Raw genomic sequence first — 21,364 nt, 5'->3', positions numbered from 1 at the left:
GGGAAACCCCGGGTCTGTGGGCTGGACAGGCTCGGCTCCCACATGCCTCCTTCCCCATAGGACTGGCTGTCGCGGGCTTCAGGGCCCCATGGCGGGTGAGGGACACCGACTCCTATCAGAGTGTCTGTCTGTTGTCTCGTCTTACAATAACGGAGGGACACCGTTGCGGCCCAGCCTTCCCATCTCCTCCTTCCCTCCGCCCTGGTCCCTTCCGCAGGTGAAACCAGTCTCGTCATTTTGGAGCAGAGACTTTCCTTCTTGTCTGTATGAATGTCACCACGTACGCCTAGAAATACACAGTTCGGGGTTTCTGATTGTGTTATTTGCATAAATATCACGCCGTCATGTTTCGAAAGCTGCACGGGATGTGTTGCACTGATAGGTGCCGGTCGTGAGCTCTCGAGGTGGGGGTCAGGAGCGCCGGCTGACCCCCTTTGGATTTGGCTTGTACTGAAATGCTCACACGTGTGTTTTAGCCTCGGAACTTATTCCGTCTCTAGAAATGGGCTGGGACCTCGTGCCCCAATAGAGCCAAGCCTATAGATCTGGGTTTAGACTGTCATCCTCAGTGAGAAATTGCCGCGTGTTAAACACGCGTAAATACAGCGGGCTCGTTACGATGGGCCGGCATCCTCGTGTCAGGGCCAGGTTCCATTCCAGATCTGCCCCTTGAAAGGTCAAGAGGCTCTTTTTTGTATGTTTCCCCTCGCAGGTTGCTGAAAGTTAATTTCCCTCTTGTCCCACATCTGGGGCGGGAAGGGCCGCTGCTCTGCTTGGGGCCATTGGCTCCCACAGCCCTTGACCCCGGGCCGGACGCTGCCGTCCATCGGCTAGAATCCCAAGAACCGTGGACGTTGAATCTGGACATCGTAACCCCCTGGGGAAGACCCGGCCTCACGCTCCAAGGCTTTTGCAAGTGCAGCAGCTCCGGAGAGGACGCCTCCCCATCCCGAGTGGTGATCGCGGCTTGCAGAGAGCGCTGGTCTCTATGCAAGTCGAAAGGAGCAGGGCCCCTGCCCCGGTGGTCCGGTGGGCTCTGCTTGACGTCCCATGGGCCCCGTTCTAGCCGAGCTGTGCGGTCTTCGTGTGTGGTACGACGGGCCTCGTTTTCAGTGGAACCACTGTGCGAGGAGCTCCGTGGCTGATGGATTTCCTTATTCTGATAAACTCTGACTTCTGCAGAGAAATGACCCTCTGAGTGCGGACGGAAGCCCTTGCTGTTGGGCAGGGCCTGAGAAAGCCTCACGGTTGGGTCCTCCTAAGCACCTGGAAGTTTCTGTCCCCACAACTGTCCTAGCCCAGCCTGTGGGGACACATGCGTCTCTACCCTCCCTTTGTTTCCCTGGCAGCTTCGAGGACAGCTCAGTTCCCTTTGCCACCGGCTGGACCTGGGAGTGGGTGTGTCTTGACCAGGACGGGTGAGCGTCGGGAACCGAGGCAGCTTTCCTGCCATCTCCTGGTCCCTCTTGTAGATGTGGTTCAGGTGACCCGCTGTTTTGTGAGGGTTTTCTCTTTGATCCAGTTCCCACGGCGCTGCTGAAAATTCTCCTCATCTTTCGTTCTGCATGAAAACCAGGAAACGTCAAAAACTATGGTGTCAAAAAGTCCCCCTAGGTGGCAAAACATCACAGCTGTGTTGAAATGTCAGAGAATGGAGTAGTCACCGCTCTAGCGTCCGAGGCCGCTGCCCACCCCTCGGCAGGCCTTTCTTTGAGTCCGCCACGAAGCCCGGCAGGTGAGACCCTCGTGGGCTGTCTGCACCCCATCTTTGCAGGTGGTGCCTCACGATACCCCTTCCTGCCCTGGCGCCCCTCGTGGAGCGAGAGGCTGAGAAGCCTTTGTGTGTTCAGACCCACGTGTCCTGACCTGTCCTGACCGTGACCTTGCTCCGGGAGCCAGGCGCCTTCAAGGGCACATGTTCCCAGGAATGTCAAAGGGGAAAAAAAAAAGGTGCCTAAAAGCCTGCTTTTTTGGAAGGAGCCTGGGTATAAATAAATAAATGAAATCCATATAAAGGAAAAGATGAAAAAAGAAATCAAAGATGGAACCTTCGCGTTTGGCCTGCGGTGTAAGTGATGGGTTCTTTATGAGATGCTTTCAAGTGTTGATGTTTATGTGCTTGTAATTCCAGGCAGGAGAGGTGTTACTTCTTTTTTTTTTTTTTTAAGCCTTGCCCAGCCCTTGGGTGGGGTGGTGGAAAGGCAACGGGCTTTGGAAACACGCCCGTCTACCTCGATCTAGAAGATGCTCCAAGCTAACATTTATTGAGCACTTACTGTATGCCAGCAGCTGATGAAGTTTTGTATCTGTCTTTGAGGGGTGCCCCCGTTTCACAGATAGGAGCTGAGGCACAGGGCAAATAAGTAGCTTGCCCAGGCTCAGCTTGTCGGTGGTCGAGCTGGGATCTGAAACCAGTAGACCAGCTCCAGGGTTAGGAGCTGAGTTAGCACCAGTGTGGGTGGGCAGATGGTCCAGGAAAAAGAAGATGGGATGACTGTGTGGTGTGAGCTAGGCAGAGAGGAGCCTGGCGTGGGAAGGGGGCACCCAGGAGGGCTTCCTGGAGGAGGTTGTCAATAAGCTGAGGCTTGGAGGTGCGAAGGAGTCAGCTGGGCATACTGAGGTGCAAGACCATGTAGAAGCGGGTTCAGTGCTGACTTGGGGCTCACTGGGGGCTGCATATCAGGTGCCTTCACATGTGACAGTTGCCAGCCCAGCCAGGACCCGGTTGCTCCCTCACTTGTTAGGAGATACGATGAATGCATGTCATGGAAGGTGCCTGGCACGTAGTAGGTCCTCAGGAAGCATTAGTGGCCCTCTGTGCTTCCTGTGGATGGGTAGGAACGTGGATTGTACATTTACTGTGACCTGAGCTTGCAAACGGGTGGCCCTGGTTGGCCCACAGAATTGGAGTGATGTGCTTACATTATAATTTGGGAGATTCCACACTAAACCCACATTTGAACTTTTTTGAAATCTCTTAAGACCAGTGACTGCTGTCTGCATGACCCGGTCTGCCCCCTGCCCCCGGCTGTGTGAGGGGTGGCCATCCCCAAAGGGCAAATTGTGTTATCAAACACCCCCCGCCCCTTGGCTCTGTCTTCTGACCTGGGCTCCCTCCTTCCTCTCAACCTCCTGGCTTTCCCCCCAGCCCCGTGTGCCCCCCGTGCGGCCCGTGGGCCACAGCACCCCTGGGAGGTGGACTTGGGTGCAGTGGGAACCTTTGCCATCCATTTCCTCATGCCTGGCCATCAGGTTTTATGTGGACAAGGGCATCCCTCTCCAAACAATGGCGCATACTCAGGAAATTGGTGGGTCCTCAGCCTCCTGGCACCGGGCCCCGTCCGTTTGAAAGTCCACACCCATGGAGCACACCAGACGCTGGCTCTCCCGGGCCAGCAGATCTTTCTCCGTGACTCAAGGCAGCCGGCATTTCACATCTTTGAAGTGTTGGGCTTTCTGGCAAATGGACCAGTATGTTAAAAACCAGAACATTCCAGGGATTAACGGAAAGCCACTAAACTGGCAGAGTGGGGCCCTTGGGGAGAAGCCAGGGTTCGAGAGGAGCCTCTCCTTCCACATGTCAGACTGACCCTAGGAAGACAGTAATCAGATTTAGACAGAAAAGTCCTCAGGGATGGGGCCCGTGTTCTCTGGGGAACCCAGGCTGTGAGAAGTAGAGTCCCAAAGAACCCTCCGTGGTTCAGCATCAGTGTGGCTGCACTGCGGGCTTCCAGAGTCCAGGCTGTCTGATCTGTCACCGTATGCTTTGCAGAGTCCCAAAGTCCCTTCTCCAGATTCTTGCCATCTTTCAAGGCTTCATTCAAATGCTACTTCCTCCAGGAAGCCTTCCCTGGTTCTTCCCGGGGTGCAAGAGAGCCACGCCCTCCCCTTCTTCCTTCTTTCTTCTCTTTGTCCCTTTGTGGGAGCCTGTTTTCCTATCTCGGTTTCTCCCCTTCACAGAGGGTGAGCACATGCCCACCAGGGTTTCTGAACCAGGAGCTGAGCACTCATGGTCTCACTTAATTCTTAGGATTCCCTATGAGGCAGCTACTGCTGTCACCCCCATGTTACAGATGGGGAAACTGAGGCTTGGCAAGGTGAAGGGACCCCTCTAGGCCACGTGCCCGTGTGTGGTAAAGTTGGACTCACGCCCCTGGCTCTGTGGTCACCGACCTGGACTCATGACCAAGGGCCCGGTCCTTGCTTCCCTCAGAGCTTTGCACACAAGCTCCTTCGGAATGTGTGGTCTGTCGAGCCAGTGCCTGGGCGGTTCCGGGAGAGCATTTCTCATTTATTAAGATCAGGAAATCTCGGGTCCTGTTTAGTGTTATCTTTGATGTTCAAGGGCAGAGTGGAAATTTCTGTTTCCATGTGACCCCGTTTCTGTCTTTGAAAACGCTATTTCCTATCTCCCTGTGTCTTTGAGATCAGGCAGCAGGGCTCCCTGGGAGCATTTCCGCGTGTCCGCCCCTCCGCCCTCCTCCCCGTCGCTCCGGCCACGGCCTGTGTCCTGGGGAGCGGACGACCCGTGTGGCATCTTTCTGAGCCGAATTACCGGCTCGTTGTGGCTCACCCGCGCCACACCCGCCGCCTTTCCCTCTTTCCCAGGCCGTGAACGTGACTACACCCCCCGACCGCCTAGACCTGAAGGGACGCCCCTGGCCTGTCTGTCCTTCTGTGATGTCGGCCCAGGAAGTGGGACTTAGGCCTTCGGGGTCTCTGCATACACCCCACTCACCGGGCCAGGGGTGTGCTCCCCTTGTGTCCGCAGCTTCCGTGCAAGATCCCCTTTTTCCCCGCTTTCTTTTTTCTGCCTTCGGAAAAGCTTTTTACAGCCTAAGTTGCTGCTGGTAACGCATCAGCTCGTGGAAGCGATGGCTGAGATGCGGCTGCTGGCCTGGGAGCTGGCCGAGGCCCCCCCCGTGGGCATCTGCGGAGTGTGGCGGGGGGAGCCCAGTGAGGGCACGTCTTAAAACCCTACTCGTGCCTCGGCACGTGGGAAGGTGTGTCTCGCGCAGAGTTAAGCTAAGGGTGTGGGGACAAGAAGACGACTGTGCGTGTGGCCTGCTCTGGGGACGCACCACGGGGGTGTGCACCGCGGGCGACCGCGGGGATGGCGTCCAGCTTGCAGGCTGCGATGCTGTTGGCAGAGGGTCTGCTTTTTCTTTTGTTTGTTGTTGTGGTGGTGGTAAAACATATATAATGTAAAATGTATCATTTTAACCCCTCGTGGGCGGGTGCTTCCGTGGCATGAAGTCCACTCACGGGGTGGCGTGATCGCCCCTTCATCTCCTGAAGCTCTTCGTCGTCCTGCGCTGAAACTACATCCGCGTGAACATGAGGCTCCGCCTCCCCCCTCCCCACCTCCTGCCGTTTGACTGGATGTCTGAGGCTCTATGACTGTGGGTCCCTCACTGTGTCCCACCATGACCGTTCCACACGGCGTGCTGCCTGCGAGGGCACCCGCGTGGCAGCAGGTGTCGGGACAGCCTTCCCTTCCACAGCGAGCCGCGTTCTGTCCTGCGGGTGGATCGCATCTCGCGCGGTCACCCACCCGTCGGGGGGCTCTCGTGAGAGCCTCTTGCGAGTTGTGCTGCTCGGGGACGTGGGGATGCGAGAGTTCACTCTGTAGAAAGCCTCGTCTCGGGGCCTTCCCTGGTGAGAGATGAGGGCGTCCTCATGCGGGGCGGAGGGGCCGGCCGGCTACAGACCCCCTGGCTTCCTGGCTCTGGCCTGGAGACCTCACATTCACCATTTCGTCCTCCCGGGGGCCCTGTGGGGTGACTTGGGCTTGCTTGGGGTCGCACCGCTAGCAGAGTCGAGGGGAACTGTACCGCCTGCCTGCGCCAAAGCCATCGGGCAAAGCCATCGGGCCTGTGCCCTTGGTTACTCTTCAGATGCCCGGCATTGGCCGTGTGAGGGTTCGTGGTGACTGCGGTATTGGAAGAGGAAAGAGGTTTTCACGGGGGAGAACGGTTCGTGGTAGAGAAGGCCTGGGCACCCCGTTGACCCGGGACCACCGATGGGGCAGCCAGTCCGTGGCATGTGGTTGGGGACTGTGGCCCAGAGCTCTCAACCAGGACTGTCAAAAGCAGCAGGTGCCACAGGAAACGGGACAGGGTGAGGGTCCCGGTGGTGTCCCCTGACAGATGTGACTTGAGGCGTTTTCCTGCGGGGCGATGGTCCTTTCTGCCCCTGGCATCCGTGCTGTGCCTCTGAGCCCTGTGATGATCGAGTGCTGCCCTCACCCAACACACGTGCGCGCACACTCTCACACACACACACATACTCACACACACACGTGCGTGCGTGCGCGCACACACACACACACACCCCACAGGTTACGGCCTCCGGGTCAAGGTTTGTGAGATTCTGTTGCAGGCTCTGGTGTCCCAGCACTGGCCATGACCTGCTCTTGGGTGTCTGCTCCCTTGAACCTGACCGTCAACAACAGCCTCACTTTAAATTCAGGGCTTGCCTGTGTCCATGTTAGGTACAGCGTCCGCCCCCAGGTCCCCTGGCTGAGGACACAGCTCTCCACGGAGTGGTGGGGGGGGGGTGCCTTTTCAGGCCCTGTCGCTGGGATTCCAGCTTTGTCCATGTCAGCAGCCTTGGGCGGATCTGGAAGCATCCAGAAGCTTCTGTGTGTTAGCCCTGAATTCCAAAGGGCAGTGTAAACCGACTGGCCGGGCTTGGCGGGCACCGGGAGATACTTGGCGCCAGAGGGAGGAACTGCAGAACGTGGTCTGGGTTCAGAGCCTTCGTGCGCAGACTGTTTCTGGGCGACGGGCCATTTGGGAATGCTTGTTAAACGCTTACAGAGCAGGAGTCGATCCTGTGTGTTTCTGCTGCAGACACGCGAGGCCCCGCTACTCCGTTGACACTGACCCTTGTTTTCCTTTCTCCACAGTGAGCGACCTGCAGGAAGAAGGCAGACATGCCATCAACTCGCCGATGTCCCCCGCCTCGGCGGATGTCCACCCCGAAGACACGCTGTTAGGTACCGTGCGCTCTGCCGGGCCTCTGTCGTGACGCCGCTGAGCTCCCGCGGTTGGTGAGGCCGAGGAGGAGCTCCAGGGCGACGGCCTGGTGACCAAACATCACGCCAGGCGGCATCTGAGAGTCTGGGCTCTTAGCTCAAGGTCTTATTTAGAAAAGTAGGTAGGAAGGAAAACCCCATCTTCCTTTGTAAGTTTCTGCCTGTCTGATTTCCCACGTCCGTTGTGTTAGTCGTTACATCCGATGAGTCCGACAGATCCGGGGTTCAGCCCCATTGAAAATATGGTTTGTTATAAGCTCAGTTCCCGAGGTGGGGGTGGGCCAGCCTTGGGCCGGAGGCTGGAGGGAGGGAAGGGCATGGCCTGTCTTTTCTTGTGGGAGGGACTGGGTGGGGCAGGGTAGGCCGGTGTGGACTGGCTGGTTGGGATAATCTCTGAGGGCTCTGGGAGCTCTGCTGAGTCGGTGCGCTGGGCGGGGGTGGGGGGGTGTTGGGGGGAAATTAGGGCAGGGGCCTGTGGTCTGGGAGCGTGAGAGCCCCTGGAACACATGGCTGCTGGGGGTGGGCTCTGGGTTGGTTGACCTGCACATCAAGGGCAGTCACAGTGGAATTGTTGGCTGTCTTGGGAACTGGCCAACCCTGGGAGGGACAGTGTCTCCAGGTCCCCAGGCCCTGAGGTGTCAAAGAATTCAAAAATATAAGAAATAAGAAACGTAGTTAATACATCCTAATCTTGGCACAAGCCAGAGCTGTCCTGAGGCCGTGGGCTTGCTGGGTGGGACCCGGCAAGTGATGAAGGCCCTCTGTACCCAGCTCCTTGGGACCTCATCACAGCCAGCACTGATGAGGTGACAGCACGGACACATTTTCTTAAAGCGTGTTTTGGGATCTGGTCGGTCTGAAAGGCGGCTGTGGAACATTCCGCTTATTTCCAAACCCTGGTTCAAAGGGAAGCCACGGTTGGTCCCTCCTTTGTGGTTTCCGCGACAAGGCCAGGCCAGCAAGAGCTTGTGGAGAAATGCAGACGCAGGTTCAGCTTGGCGGACCTGAAGCCAAGTGCTGGGCGAGCTCCCTGAGATCCTGCTGGGGTCCACTGTGGTCCCTGTCTCTTCTCGGAAGAGGAGGACTCTTCGCTGTTACTGCTGCAGAGTCTGGCTGAAGTGCATGCTCCGGGGTGACCCTCTCTCAGGGGAAACTGGGGACTCACTTGCGGGTCTGGGAATTAGCCAGACATAGACCAGGAGGCTCCACCTCGGCCCTCTGGATATCTGGCACCGGGTAATTCTTTACTGTTGGAAGCTGTCCTGTGTCTCTTGGGGTTTGAGCATCCCCGACCTCTACCCACGAGATGCCACCGGTTGGGACAACCAAAAATGTCTCCAGACATGGCTACATGTCGCCTGGGGTGGTGGAAGGACACAGCGGCTCCTGTTGAGAACCCTGATTTAGACTAACAGGAGGGCTAAAAGGCTGGTCCTAGACACATGGCAGGCTCTCATTTTGTTGATAATGCCTTGAACTTGCCTTTCCCTGGGCCCGAACCCTCCCCATTTTGCCATCTTTATAAACAACTGCTCTCGGGCAGAGGGAGCTGGTGTCGTTCAGTTTGTTCCATAAGGTTCTGCTTATCCCTGAAGTCTGTGTGACCTTGAGAAGGACTGACCTGGTCAGCACCTGGAACTGAGATCTGAAAGGTGAAGGGAACGTGGAGTGGAGGAAAAGGGTATCAGACAGGGAGCAACATGTGCCAAGGCCCTGTGGCAGGCAGTGGTGAGGTTTGCCGAGGAGCAAGGGAAGGCTGGAAGGGCCAGAGAGTGGGGAGTGCCCGGGACAGCTGGGGGAGGCGAGGCTGCAGGGGGCCCTGGAGGCCACGTGGAAGGTGCTGACCTTGGTCCCAGGAGCACTGGGAGGCTGCTGAGGGCCTTAGCAAGGACATCACAAGGGACCCCCATATGGGGTTACCCCCTCAAGCGTCAGATCTGCATGACTTCAAAAAGTTTTCCACTTTGTCAGGTTTTAAAATTTGCTGTTGTGAAGTCAGTCTTGTCAAAGCCATTCTGTTTCCGAGCTCCGTGGGAGCCTGCCTGGGCCCCGGGAGACTGGTCCTCGCCACCTGTGTGTCCTGCGGGCCCACCCCATGCTGGGTCCTGAGGCCTCCCTCTCCCCATCCCCTGCGTGCCGTCCGCGGTGCCTCCCACACCCTCCCCTATGCAGGCACCGGCCAGTTTCCTGGATGGTGTCGGACCAGCGGGGGGGGGGGGTGCTTTCCCACGCTCTTCCTCTCTACCACGCCAGTCCCGCTGGAGCAGCTCGCTGGGCCCCACTGTCTGTGGATCGAGGCCTGAACATGAAGGGAAAATGGGTAACAAATAAACAGAACAGGGATGAACACATTTTACTGTGAACCGTCACCCATCCCCTCCTTTTTTGCTGTTTTTTCTGGTGTGTGCTATTTTACGTAGCGGGGAGCTTTCTCGGTGCGCGTATTTACTAACAGCGGCCGCGGGAACTTGTACCGCGGACCGATGCAGCCCGTGTGCGTGCCGTCCTCGCAGCGTGATCCCACCGAGAGAAGCCTGGCTTCTCCGCGCTCTGTCCCCCTCGCTTGACCGTCCCCCCAGCCCCGCCGCGCCGGCGAGTGCTAATCGGACTCTCTACCCTGGCAGAGGAGAACGAGGAGCGTATGATGATCGACCCCACCTCCAAGGATGACCCCAAGTTCAAGGAGCTGGTCAAGGTAAGGAGCGCCTCGGTCAGCGCCTTCCTGCTGGGCTGCGACGAGGGGTCAGGGAAGCCGTGACGGGAGGGCTGGGGGCCCCCGTGGTAATTCGGTGTGACAACGGCAGCTTCTGTCTCCTGAGCCTGGTTTCTGAGCCCCAGCTCCGCGGTGAGGCTTGACTGGTGGCGTCTGTGCGTGTCTGAGTGCTGATGGCGGTTCTCATTGTTCGATCTAAACCACGGTGGGGCTTCAGAGTTACTCCCCGCAATGGAGGAGCGAAGGCTCCGGTGTGGCCGCGTCCTCGCCCGGTGGGACCCAGCTCTGCGCCAGAGCTGGCACCTGTGGGAAAGCTGTCACTTCTGCAGCCCAGGGTGGACGCAGGAGACCCCCAGGCTCTGAGGACACTGTCTGTCACAGTCTGTGCCACCGACACTGGCCATTAGAAGTGCTTTTCAAAATGTTTCTCCACCTTAGCCGGCGCTGCTGGACGTGAGGCGGCGTGGAACCGTGTTCTCACAGGGGCTGACGACAGGAACGGGAAAGCCTTTGCCAAATTGTCTCCTGGTAAAAACTGACCTCATAAAGGCCCGTGTTAGGGTCCAGCCAAAAATGCTGGGGCTCCCTTGCTTTGCTCAGTCCGTCAGTCACATTCTAACCTCTTCCTGGAACGTCCTCGCAGACCCAGCTAGAGGGAACGTTGACTCCAGCGTCCAGGCCTTCCGTGGCGCAGTTGCGCGGACAGTTGGGATTGACGGCCACACACGCCTTTCGGCTTTCTCCTTCTTCAGTGTTGGAGCAAAGATGGAGAGTTCACGAGCATCACTTCCCTGAAACACCCCAGGGGAGCTGGTGCCGTCCTCACGTCCACATGAGGGCAGAGGGGAGAGCCCTCCCCCCGCCAGGTTATACCTGTTAGAGGCGTGTGTGGGCTGAATGGGTCTGGTCATCTGGGACCTTGTTCGTTCAGCCGGGGTCGAACACTGGGCACTGGGCCGGGCCCTGGGCATGCTGAGATGAGCGGAGTGCTCTCTTCCTGTGTGAGGTCTGCTTTGTGCTCCTGTCGGATTCACCTGACCCGACCGGGCTCTGTTGTGCCGCCATGACTTCTTCTTCTTTTTTTTTTTTTTTTAAAGATTTTATTTATTTATATGACAGACAGAGATCACAAGTAGACAGAGAGAGAGAGAGAGAGAGAGAGGAGGAAGCAGGCTCCCCGTTGAGCAGAGAGCCCTATGCGGGGCTCGATCCCAGGACCCTGAGATCATGACCTGAGCCAAAGGCAGAGGCTTAACCCACTGAGCTGCCCAGGTGCCCCTACCGCTGTGACTTCTAAGCCCACGGGGTGTTTTGGGCGCTGTGGGGTGAGGGCTGGTCAGGGGCTTGTCCTTCAGCAGCCCACGCAGAGGGGACCGCAGTATCTCTGCACCCGGGGCTGGCCCCGTGGGACCTGTGTGGCTGTGGCTCCCCAGCTCTTCCGGATTCTGGATTTGGCTGAAGGGCCATGCTGCAGGGGACGGAGTGTGCCAATTAGGGGGGCTGCAGCATGGGCAGGCCTGCACCCCATCAGACAATGTCAGCTGGAGGACCAGAAGGCACTGGAGACAGAGAGCCTCTCCCTTGCTTCCCCGCTGGGTGGCTGGGAGGGCCACGGCGCCACACTCGGGACGCTGCATGGCTGAGCACGGATGGGTTTTCTTCCCAAGTTGTGGTCAGCTCAGGGGTGCCCCTGCCTCATCTCCCTTCCCGCTCACTCTTGCTAGCTTGGGCTTGTCCCCAACCCCAGCAAGGGAGCAGCAGTGAGCTTGGCCCTGGGTGCTCTTTCTGGGGAACCCAGGGGTGGTGGACTGAGTCACGGCCCCCCAGGGTGTCCACGTAACTCTTACTACCTCCTGTGGCAGAAGGGACTCTGGGGACGTAATGCAGGGGTCTTGGTTTGGGAGATGACCCTGGGCCACTCCTCTTTGGGAGGCTGTCCTGCCAGCCTGCAGGACCTGTGCCAGGAGATGGACAGTTTCTGGAAGGTTCTGCCTGCTCCCAGACTGCAGGCAGCATCTGAGGCAGGCTGGTGGCCTATTTTTCACTTTATCACGCCTTTTCCAAGTGAGTGTGAACACGGCAAGCAGGACGGCGGTGCCGGGTTGGCCGGCTGGGGATCATTAGTCGCTGTGGTGGTGGGATGGAGGGGTGTGCGGGAGGTACTAGTTCTCACAGACTAGCGCGGGTGGGCGGTGGCTCCTAGGATGCCGGGGCTGGGCTTCGGCTGCCCCTGGTTCCCTCGTGTTTGCCGTGTGCGTGGGTTACTGGCTAGGGGGTCCCGGGCGTGCCCCTGAATCAGGGTCTGCTGCCGTCAGCACCAGCTTTTCCTCGCGGGGGGCGTAGCCAGTCCCCAGGCCACAGTGGCCTGTGCCCGGGGTGGGGGAGCCCAGCCCGCGTCACTTCCTGCCTTCCCTTTCGGCTCATCGTGGAGCCTGTGCCCACCCAGGTGTGAGGTGCCAGAGGCTGGCCCCCAAGCCCTACCCTCACTTCTGACGCTAGTTATAAGTTTGGGTCCCCAAATCGACCTGTGGGTTTGACACTAGACAGACCAGCAGAAGTCACCGAATGCTGCCACACTCGCTGTTCGGGTTCATCCCAGTGAAAGGACACAGGTGAAAATCAGCTGGGGGAGGGGGCACCCAGGGCGGGCCCAGGAGGGCACTGAATGTGGCGTTTCCAAATGTCTTCTGGTGGCATCGTGGACAGCGTCACTTACCGGCAGTGATATGACAGCGTTCCCTGAGCTTCGCTGGCCAGGGAAGGTCCCCAAGCCTCATGTCCAGAGTGTTTGCTGGGCTGCCACCCCGTTGGCATGACTGACTGTCCTGGGGACCAGCCTGTCTCCCGCCCTCCCCTGTGACGAATAGAGTGTGACCCAAAGCCCCAGCCTAAGCCAGGTTAGTCCTTTTTGGCCAGCCCCAGGCTGTTATGCAGCTGCTCCAGCAGGACGCTCCAGGGGCCCTGAGGCACAGGCCAGTCTGCACTCCGGGCAAGGTTAGGGTCTGCACCTGGCCAGTGCTCTTGTGGCCCCCAGCATGGAGAATGCTGTTCCACCTGTCCCTTTTCTCCTGATGTCCCCTCCGGAGACACCCCACCTTTGTGCCCTGACTGGTTTTCTCTCCCTGACTTCCCTGGCCTGGAACCGTGCACTTACTGGTCTCCTCCCTCTCCAATGGAAGCCTCTGCAGTGGCTGTCAGATTTCTCTCCCAGCTGACTCCGCAGGGTCCCGCGCCCAGGTCCCACCTGTAGGAAGAGGAGTGAGTGCGTCAGAATGGCTGAGGGACAAGGCAGGTCTTTTTGGCCCACCCCAGACCTGTGGAGTTGGAATCTTGGGAAAGGGGCTCTGGGAACCTGTGGCGAGGGTTGGGGCCCTTGTGAATTGGGTGCTGACACAGGGGGTTCCAGGAAACCCCCCCCGCCGCCTTGAGAAAGGGGACTGTGAATGGCCAGTCTTGGTGGTTCCAACAAAACACCTCCATGCACGTGACCTGCGTGGTTCTTACTGCTTTTCAGACCCACTCTCTGCACCGTGGACTCTGCTTGTCCACGCTGCTGTTGGTTCTTTGCAGGGATTCTGCTCCGAAAGGGTGTTTTCAGTGGGGAGCGTGGGCCACACGCCGGCTGAGCTGGTCACGGGTGAGATCAGTTGACACTGGCCACGTCCCAGTCTGGGCGCCCGAGGGGGCCATCTCTGAAGCAGCGCGGTCAGCGTCCTTGTTTTCTTGCTCTGTTCCCAGTCATCTGCTCTTTTTCGCCTCTTCTCTCGGCCCCCATCCTAACTCCCTCTGTAGACTTAGCCCCATGACCCCACTGCCGCAGGACTGTCACCGTTTACAATATTGCCAGCTACCCTCTGCTTCCCAGGAAAAAAGCACCTTGGCTTAGGCCACGCCGGGCATTACGAGTGAGACCGTTCATTCAGAAATTCTCTCCGAGGATCTCTTGTGCTTCCCGTGGCGTTAAGGGGTGAAGGGGCGAGGGGCGCTTGGAGTCTGGCTTCCTTGAATCAAATTCAGCGAAAGTGGGAAAAGCACGAGTGCCGTGGCAGGTACGGAGCTCGGAGCTCGAGCGCGGCCGAGGTGCCGTGGGCAGAGGGGCAGGGGCAGGTCTGATGTGGGAACTGGGCCGTGGGTGCGAGCGTCCTGCGGGTTCTGGAGGCTGGAAGACCTCCCGCAGCGCCCTCCCCGCTGGCGTTCTGGGCCCCAGGCCTTTGCTCTAGCATCCTCCAGAAGCTTCCTGGACCGCCCAAGGCCAAGCAGCTCGTGCGGCCCTGAGCGGTTTGCAGTATATGGATGAGAGAGTTGATGGTTTTAATGATCCTCGAAAGACGGCGTGGCAGTCCTCCTGCCTTCCAGAACCAAGAGCCAGAGGAAGAAGCCAGCGCGCTCAGAAGCACGCCGGGCCAAGGCGAGCTGACCGTGTCGTTAACCGGGGTGCACCGTCCTCCCTGTGAGCAGATTTCACATCTCATTTCCCAGTTTATTGGACAAGACTCTTCCTGGCTGTGCAGTTGTTTTCTTCCTTCCTGTGTCCCTGTGAAGAGAATCAGTTGCAGAAAAAATGATCCCCTGGGCGGAGGGCGGTGTGTTGGAGCTGAGCCGCGTGGACATGCCCCGGCGCTGCGTCCCGGCGTTTGCACCCGGCTGGGGCCGGCCCCCCTCCTGCTGCACCCTGGCCCGCGTCCGTGGAGGAAGCAGCCGGAGAGCCTGTTTGGAAGTGATTAAAACGTAACTGTCATAGCTTTGGGGAAGACAGGCCGCAGATCCTGATTATCCTTTGGGGGAATGAGAGGACAAGTAATTTTTTATTCTGCTTAAGGCAAGTCTGTGAAAAATACGAGCTGAGGGCATCGTCAGTGTAGGTCCTAGACGTTTGCGGCAGGATTTGGGGTTTGCAAATGAGTACGTCCAAGAAATAATGATTGGTACTATGTTGAAAAAGCCTTGCGAGAAACGGGATTAAGACGGGGGGAGCGGGGGAGGAGGATGGCGGTGCTTCGCGGTGTCTGGTGACGCAATTGCCTCTCCCCCGGGGTTGGCAGTGGAATTGGGTGCCCAGTCGCTTTTGCTTCCCAGAGCTGACTCCCGTGGCCTGTTGTGGAGAATGGGATCTGCATCCCTTTGTGTCCTGTTCTGTGGTCAATCACGTCAGCGACCGGATGGGATTTTTAAGATTCCTCGTCTTCGTAGCAGAAGCGGTGTCTCTTGTGTATTTGCCAGCAGGACTGAGCTCCGGGCGAGGCAGCCTCTGGCGCCGCCGGATGTCTGTGTGCCCAAGAGACCAGCCCGGGTCTGTAAGCAGTATTGTAGGTGGCTTGAACACCTTCTGTGCGTCTGTGTGTTCTAAGCGTAGCCACTGGAGATATGTCACTGAGCAAAACGGAGGCCTACAGGCCAGCTGGGGAGACAGATTTGGGGAATGAATGTTTGGCCCGAAGGCCATGAGTGCTTTGAAGGAGCCCCAAACAAGAAGCAGCGTGGCTTTCTCTCCTCCTGTTCTAGGCACCATGGTCAGGGAGGTGGCATTTGAACCGAGAGCTGCTTGTTGATATGTAGGGCAAGAATATCACTGCGGAGGCAAGAGAAAGTGCAAAGGTCCTGTGGTATGCATGTACCCAGCATGTATAAGGATGAGTGAGGAGGGCAGTGTGGCAGGAGCCTAGTGAACAAGGAGGACAGTGGTCAGAGATAAGATCAGAGAGGTGGCTGGGTGTTGACTCCCCACAGGGTGGGGACCAGCTCTTTCTAGTAGCCAAGGTAGGACGAGATGGGCCTGGCTTCTCTGTCCTCCTATGTGTATATTCCCTTCCTGCACATGCGCTTCCCAAGAAGCCGCTGTGATGCCTCAACGGCCCCACGTGGGGCAGAGATGAGGTCATGTTTGTATCTCCCACGCTGAGGGCCATGTCTGGCATGTACTGGGTGCTGCTGGTTATGCTGAGTGATCAGAAAGGAGTTTCGGACATGCAGATAGCTCCAGGGACGGTTGCACTAACAACTGTGTAGATCATGGTAGCCGTCTAGAGCTGGGCCGCCTCACGAATCCTCAGACGGCCCTGCAGAAGCAGGTGGGAACACCTACCTTCCAGAGATGAATCAAATAACCACTTTACTGAGCTGGTGTCCATATCCCGTCCACTGCAGGGGGACTGTCTCCTCCCTGAGTCATGCAACTGTCGCCTCAATCAATTTAAGAAGGTTTTCATCACTCCTGAAAGAAACCCCACCCCCATCAACAGTCGGTCCCTATTCCTTCCCCCTCCCTGTGCCAGCAGCCGCTCCATCACCGTGGAATTATCCTGTCTCCATAGACTTGCCGATTCTGGGTGTTTCCTATAAGGAGAACCATATGGTATGTGGACTTTGGTGACTGGCTAATTTCACGTTTGGAAGTTTCATCCATGTTGTAACCGATGTCAGACCTTTATTCCTTTTTATGGCCGAGTAATATTCCCCTGCGTGGCTTGACCACCCTGTGTTTACCCCTTCATCTGTTGATGGACCTTGGGTTGCTTCTGCCTTTTGGCTGTTTTGAACAGTGGATATTTTGAACATCCATGTACAAGATTTTGCGTGGACACGTGTTTTCGGTATTCTCTTTTGGCGCATGCCTGGGAGTGGGATGGCCGGGTCAGGTAATGATTCTGTGTTTAACCTTCAGAGAAACTACCACACTGTTCTGCCATGGGCACCATTTTCCGTGCTGTCAGCGACGTGGGAAACATTCCAGTTCCTCCACATCCTTGCCAGCACTTTCTGTTGTCTTTTTAATACAGCTCCCCTCGGTAGTAGGAAACCGTATCTCACCAGGGCTTTGATTTGCATTTGCCTAATAGTTAGTGATGTTGACCATCGTTTTGTGTGTTGGGCATGTGTGTGCTTCTTTGGAGAAAAGTCTCTCCAGATCTTCTGTGCATTTTAAAATTGGCTGTCTTTTTATTGTTGAGTTGTAAGAGTACTTTACTCATTGTAGATACAAACCCTTTCTCAGAGGATTTTGCAAGATTGTTTCCCATTCTGTGGGCTATCTTTTTACTTTATTGCACTTTTTTTTTTTTTTAAGATTTTATTCATCGATTTGAGAGAGAGAGCGCACAAACCGGTGGGGCAGGGAGGGGCAGAGGGAGAGGAAGAAGCAGACTCCTCACTGAGCAGGGAGCCCGATGAGGGGCTCGACCCCAGGACTCTGGGATCTGACGTGAGCCGAAGGCAGAGGCTTAGCTGAGCCGTGCATGCACTCCTTTGCTGGTATCTTTTGAAGGACAAAAGTTTTTAGTTTTAATCCGGTTTAGCCGTTGTTTCTTTTGTTGTTTGTGCTTTAGGTGTCATAGCTAAGAAATCTTCCTTAATCCAAGCTCATGAGGGTCTACTCTGCTTTCTAAGACTTTTATAGTGTTCATTTTTAGACTGAGGTCTTTGGTCCATTTCGAGTTGGTTTTGATTTTTGTGTGTGGTGTATTCTTTTGCACGTGGACACCCAGTTGTCCCAGCACCATTTCCTGGATTGAATTAGCGTTGTTATTGCTCTCAGTAGACTATAGTGGGAGGACTGTCGGTGTCCTCTCCACTGGATTCTCTTGGTCTCTGTGTCTGTCCTTACGCCAGCACCATGCATTTTTATTACCATAGCTTTTCGGTTTGGTTTGAAATCAGGAAGTGTGAGTTCTCCAACTTTTTTCGTCTTCTCTGAGATTGTTCTGGCTATTTGGGAGCCCTTGGATTTCCATATGCGTTTTCGGATCTGCTTGTCAATTTCTGCAAAGACGCCATCTGGATAGTGATTTTTTAAAAAGGGTATTTATTATTACTTTTTCCAGCTACCACCGCAGCATGGACTGCTGAAAACCCAGAAGACAAAAATCAAACAGAAGGCAGTGGTAATTTTCCTTTATTTGTGTCCCTTCAGGCTTTGTCTTCTGTGTATATAGCTTTTGCTACACAAAAATTGGAGTCATTCCAGAGTTAGTAAATGTCTAGGGGCCCTTTTGGATTAGTACCTTGGCAGAAACATCTGGAACTGGAATTGCTGGGTCATGTAGCACACACAGGGGTAGGCATTGTTTGGCCTTCTTTTTAACAAAGACTCTGAGGACCAGAGATGTTAAATGGCTGCAGGTCCCACAGTTAGAACTCGGGGTGGGTGGTTCTGGGCCTCAGGCGTGGGCCCCGGGTCCCTGCCGGCACATGCAGCACACTGGGTTTTGTAGGCGGTGGTCGTGGTGCTTGTTTATGAGGCTGATGCTTGAGCGTAGCGAATGCCCTTTGTATTAGTGTTCTGCTGATGCGTAACTAAGTATCAACTCATCTGCTTAAAGCAACATCTGTTGATTAGGGCATAGTTGAGCGGGTCAGAGGTGTGGCTGGGTTCTCTGCTCTGAGTGATGCCTGGCTGAGTTCTTTTCTGGAACTTCTGGGGAGGAGTCAGCTCTCTACCCCTAGAGTCCTCTCCTCTCCAGGTGGGCCCTACTGCCTTTGGAGCCAGCCACGGAGGCTCTCCCCTGTGCTTCCCCTCTCTCTGCCTGTGGTCTCTGACCTCTAGATGCAGATTCAGAGGGCTCATGTGCTTTGGTCAGGCCCACCCGGATGCTCTTTCTTTCTTGTCAGCTGGGCCCTATAATAGCCACACCATGGGGTGCAAACCATCATCTTCACAGTCCCAGGGTTGATAGGGGCCTGTACACAGCAGGCTGGGATCTTAGGGGGGATCTTTGGAAATTCTGCCTACAAAATCGTTTTAAAGGTGGTAACCTAAAAGTATAGACAACATAAGGAACATTATTAGTAGTCACTTACCTGGCATTTATGACCCTTTATGGCTCGGGGCTTTGCTGGGTGCTGTGGGGAGGCTAACGTAGCAGGTGCCATCCCTGGCACTCATTTTTCTCTCTTAAGTTTAAACGACACACTTTGCAAAAAATCCACATCAGTAAATCTCATCAGGGGGCCAGAACAGGCCCCCGGGGTGGTGTGGGGGGGCGCAGACACAGGGGTCTCAGCTCTGTGGCTGGGGGAGTGGGCTCAGGGTCTGGGCAGTGAGTCAGCCTTAGAGAGCTGCCGTGGGGGGTCATTCCAGGTCTCTTGGTCTCAGGGGAGAAGGAAGCATCCCCCCTCCTCTGTCCGGAGAAAGCGTGGTCTGTGGAATTGTGCCCTGGACCGGCAGCAGCAGCGCGGGGAAGAGGCGGTTCTCTGAGACTCCAGCCCCGAGGGAGGCCGTGTGGCCCTAGCTTGGCTCCTGGGGGTCACCTGGCCCTCCTGCCCTGCCTGCCGTGGGTTCGCCTTCTGAATGCCCCCCTCTTCCCTGAGACATCGGGACAGAGCTCTGTACCTCCGTGGCCTCGATTTGCCATCGCTCCGCTCGAGCTCCTCTTTCTTCTCTGCCCAACTCCCAGCTGGAGTGTCGGCTCCCGTAGGTCAGGGACAACTCTGCCCCCCACCGCTGGGCAGGAGGCAGGTGTTCGGTAGCAACTGGTGAGTGGAACACTGTCACTTGGTGCCTGTAATCGCTGTGAACTTGCTGATAAAAGGACCACGGTAGAGCCCTGGGGGAATAAGGGATTTTGCCAGGAGCCAGGTTTGCTGGTGGCCACAGGGAGACAAAGGGACAGGACAGGTCGTCCTGTGATAGCTGGCAGCCGTGTAACCCTCCCATGTCCTGGGAGGGTGGGTGACAGGGCTCGGATGGCTTAGAGGGTCTCTGCCTCCCTCTATGGATGTCGGGGCAAGAGGGAGCAGACGTCCTCCCAGCTCCAGATGCTCCCAGCTGCTTCTAGACCTTTCTCTCCCTCCTTGGACTGTCTCCCTCTGTCTGTTCTCCCTTCCCTCATTTGCCTCCAGCCCATGGCACGGGTCTTCCTCTTGACCTCACACCATCCCCGAGACCTCGACACGCTGGAGATGTCCCACGCGCCCGCCCAGCCGCTCCCTGTCTCTCTCCCTCTCCCAGTCCTCCACCCTGCTTCACCTGCCCATTCCCAGGCTCACCTCTGACCCTAGCTCCTGTCCTACCCATGCCCTCCACTGTGTCTGGGTGTATCTCTGCTCAGATCACCTCCTCCAGGAAGTCCCCTGACCTCCTGGTCCCCGATGGCCACTGTACCCCCCCATCTCCAAACCCTGCCTTATTTTTTTTAATAGACTTTATTTTCTAATCAAGTTATAAATTTATAGAAAAATAGCGAGAGAGAGTACAGGGAATTCCCATAAATCCACACCTGATTTCCGCTCTTAGTAACATTCTCTGATAGCGTGGCACGTTTGTTCAGTATTAATACGTTGCTGTTAACTAAAGTCCACATTTTATTCGGATTTCCTTAGTTTTTTTCCCACTGTCCTTTCTCCGGTCCAGGACCCCGTCCGGGATCCCACATGAGAGTTCATCATCGTGTCTCCTTAGCGCCTCTGGGCTCCAGCAGCTTCTTAGACTTTCCGTGTGTATCATGACCTTGTCCATTTTGATGAGTGCTAACCTAGATTTTGGAGAATGCCCCTTTCTGGGAATTTGTCTGGTGTTTTCCTCTGGATTAGAGTGGGGTCATCCGTTCAGGAGGAACCCCAGAGAGGTATGGTGCCCTTCTCATCCCATCGTATCAGGTCAGGGCACCTGCCATCAACATGGCCGGTCACTCTTGGTGTTTGACCTTCACTGCCTGGCTGGGTGTCTCCGTCAGCCTTCTCCACTCTACCCTGCCTTATTTTCTCTCTAACATGGATCACAGTCTGCAAGTGTGTATATTTATGTCTCTTTGCATGTCGAATTCGAATGTCAGAACAGAGGCCCCATTTGTCTTGTTTATTCCCAGAAGGTTGCACGTAGTGGATGCTCAGTAAATTGGTTAGTCAACTTGGTGGCTGCTTCTGGCAGGCAGTAAGTCCCGAGTGGTGGGGACGGAGCCACTGGTGCCAGAGCTCCCACAGAGCTTTGGGTCCAGTCGGGGAGATTATGACATAAATGTGAACAGGGTCAGGGAAATGGTGCTTGGGTGTGCTGAGGGGGTGATGGGGCTCGTGGCCTGGATGGGACGGGGTGGTCAGAGAATGATAGGGACTTTTGAGACCTGAGAGATGAGTGTGAGCTGGCCAGGGAGTGGGGGAAGGAGATGTGTTCAGGCTGGAAGGAATGGCACGTGCAAAGGTCCTGAGGCAGACAGGAACCTGGGGTTTTTGAGAATACCAGCAAGGAGGCTGGATGTTCAGTTGGAAGTGGCCTTGGTTCAGGGAGGTGGTTTAGTCAAGGACGGTGAAGAGGAGAGGGTGAAAAGTGGGCCCAGTTATGAGGTGGGCAGAAGTGGGGTGAGGGGTGAAGTCCAGGCGCTGGTGGATGGCGTTCTGTTTCTTTCCTAGAAAAGGAGCAGGTTTGGAGGGAGGTGAATTCTTTCAGAGATGCTTTTAGGGATGGCTGAACAGCAGGATCATGGAGGTGAGGCTGCATGGTTAGGGGTTTCTGATTGGGGATTGCGTTGGAAGTTGCGGGAAGGCATGAGCTAGCCTTGGAAGAGAGCGGAGAGCAAGAAGAAGAGTTGTGCAGGGCGAGGCCTCAGAGACATGGCCGCAGAGGTCACGGAAGACTCCCCGGGGGAACTGGAAGGGAGGGTGGAGAGGAGCACACAAGCTGG

At 56.3% G+C, this 21,364-nt stretch overlaps 1 protein-coding gene across 1 annotated transcript in view; it reads left to right on the top strand.

The window, feature by feature from the left end:
* LOC111157645 (parvin beta) overlaps positions 1 to 21,364 on the top strand; it is a 92,878-nt gene that overhangs the window by 36,447 nt on the left and 35,067 nt on the right. The window contains exons 2-3 of the mRNA XM_022519243.1: positions 6,911 to 7,000; positions 9,664 to 9,734. Of these exons, the coding sequence (XP_022374951.1) occupies positions 6,911 to 7,000; positions 9,664 to 9,734 (161 nt within the window). The remainder of the gene's footprint in view (positions 1 to 6,910; positions 7,001 to 9,663; positions 9,735 to 21,364) is intronic.

The sequence above is a fragment of the Enhydra lutris genome, unplaced genomic scaffold (genome assembly GCF_002288905.1).
Source record: "Enhydra lutris kenyoni isolate GAN:26980312 unplaced genomic scaffold, ASM228890v2 scaffoldscaffold55, whole genome shotgun sequence".
NCBI classification, from domain to species: domain Eukaryota; kingdom Metazoa; phylum Chordata; class Mammalia; order Carnivora; family Mustelidae; genus Enhydra; species Enhydra lutris.
The sequence above is the reverse complement of the archived record's forward strand: the minus strand, read 5'-3'. Positions and strand labels throughout refer to the sequence as shown.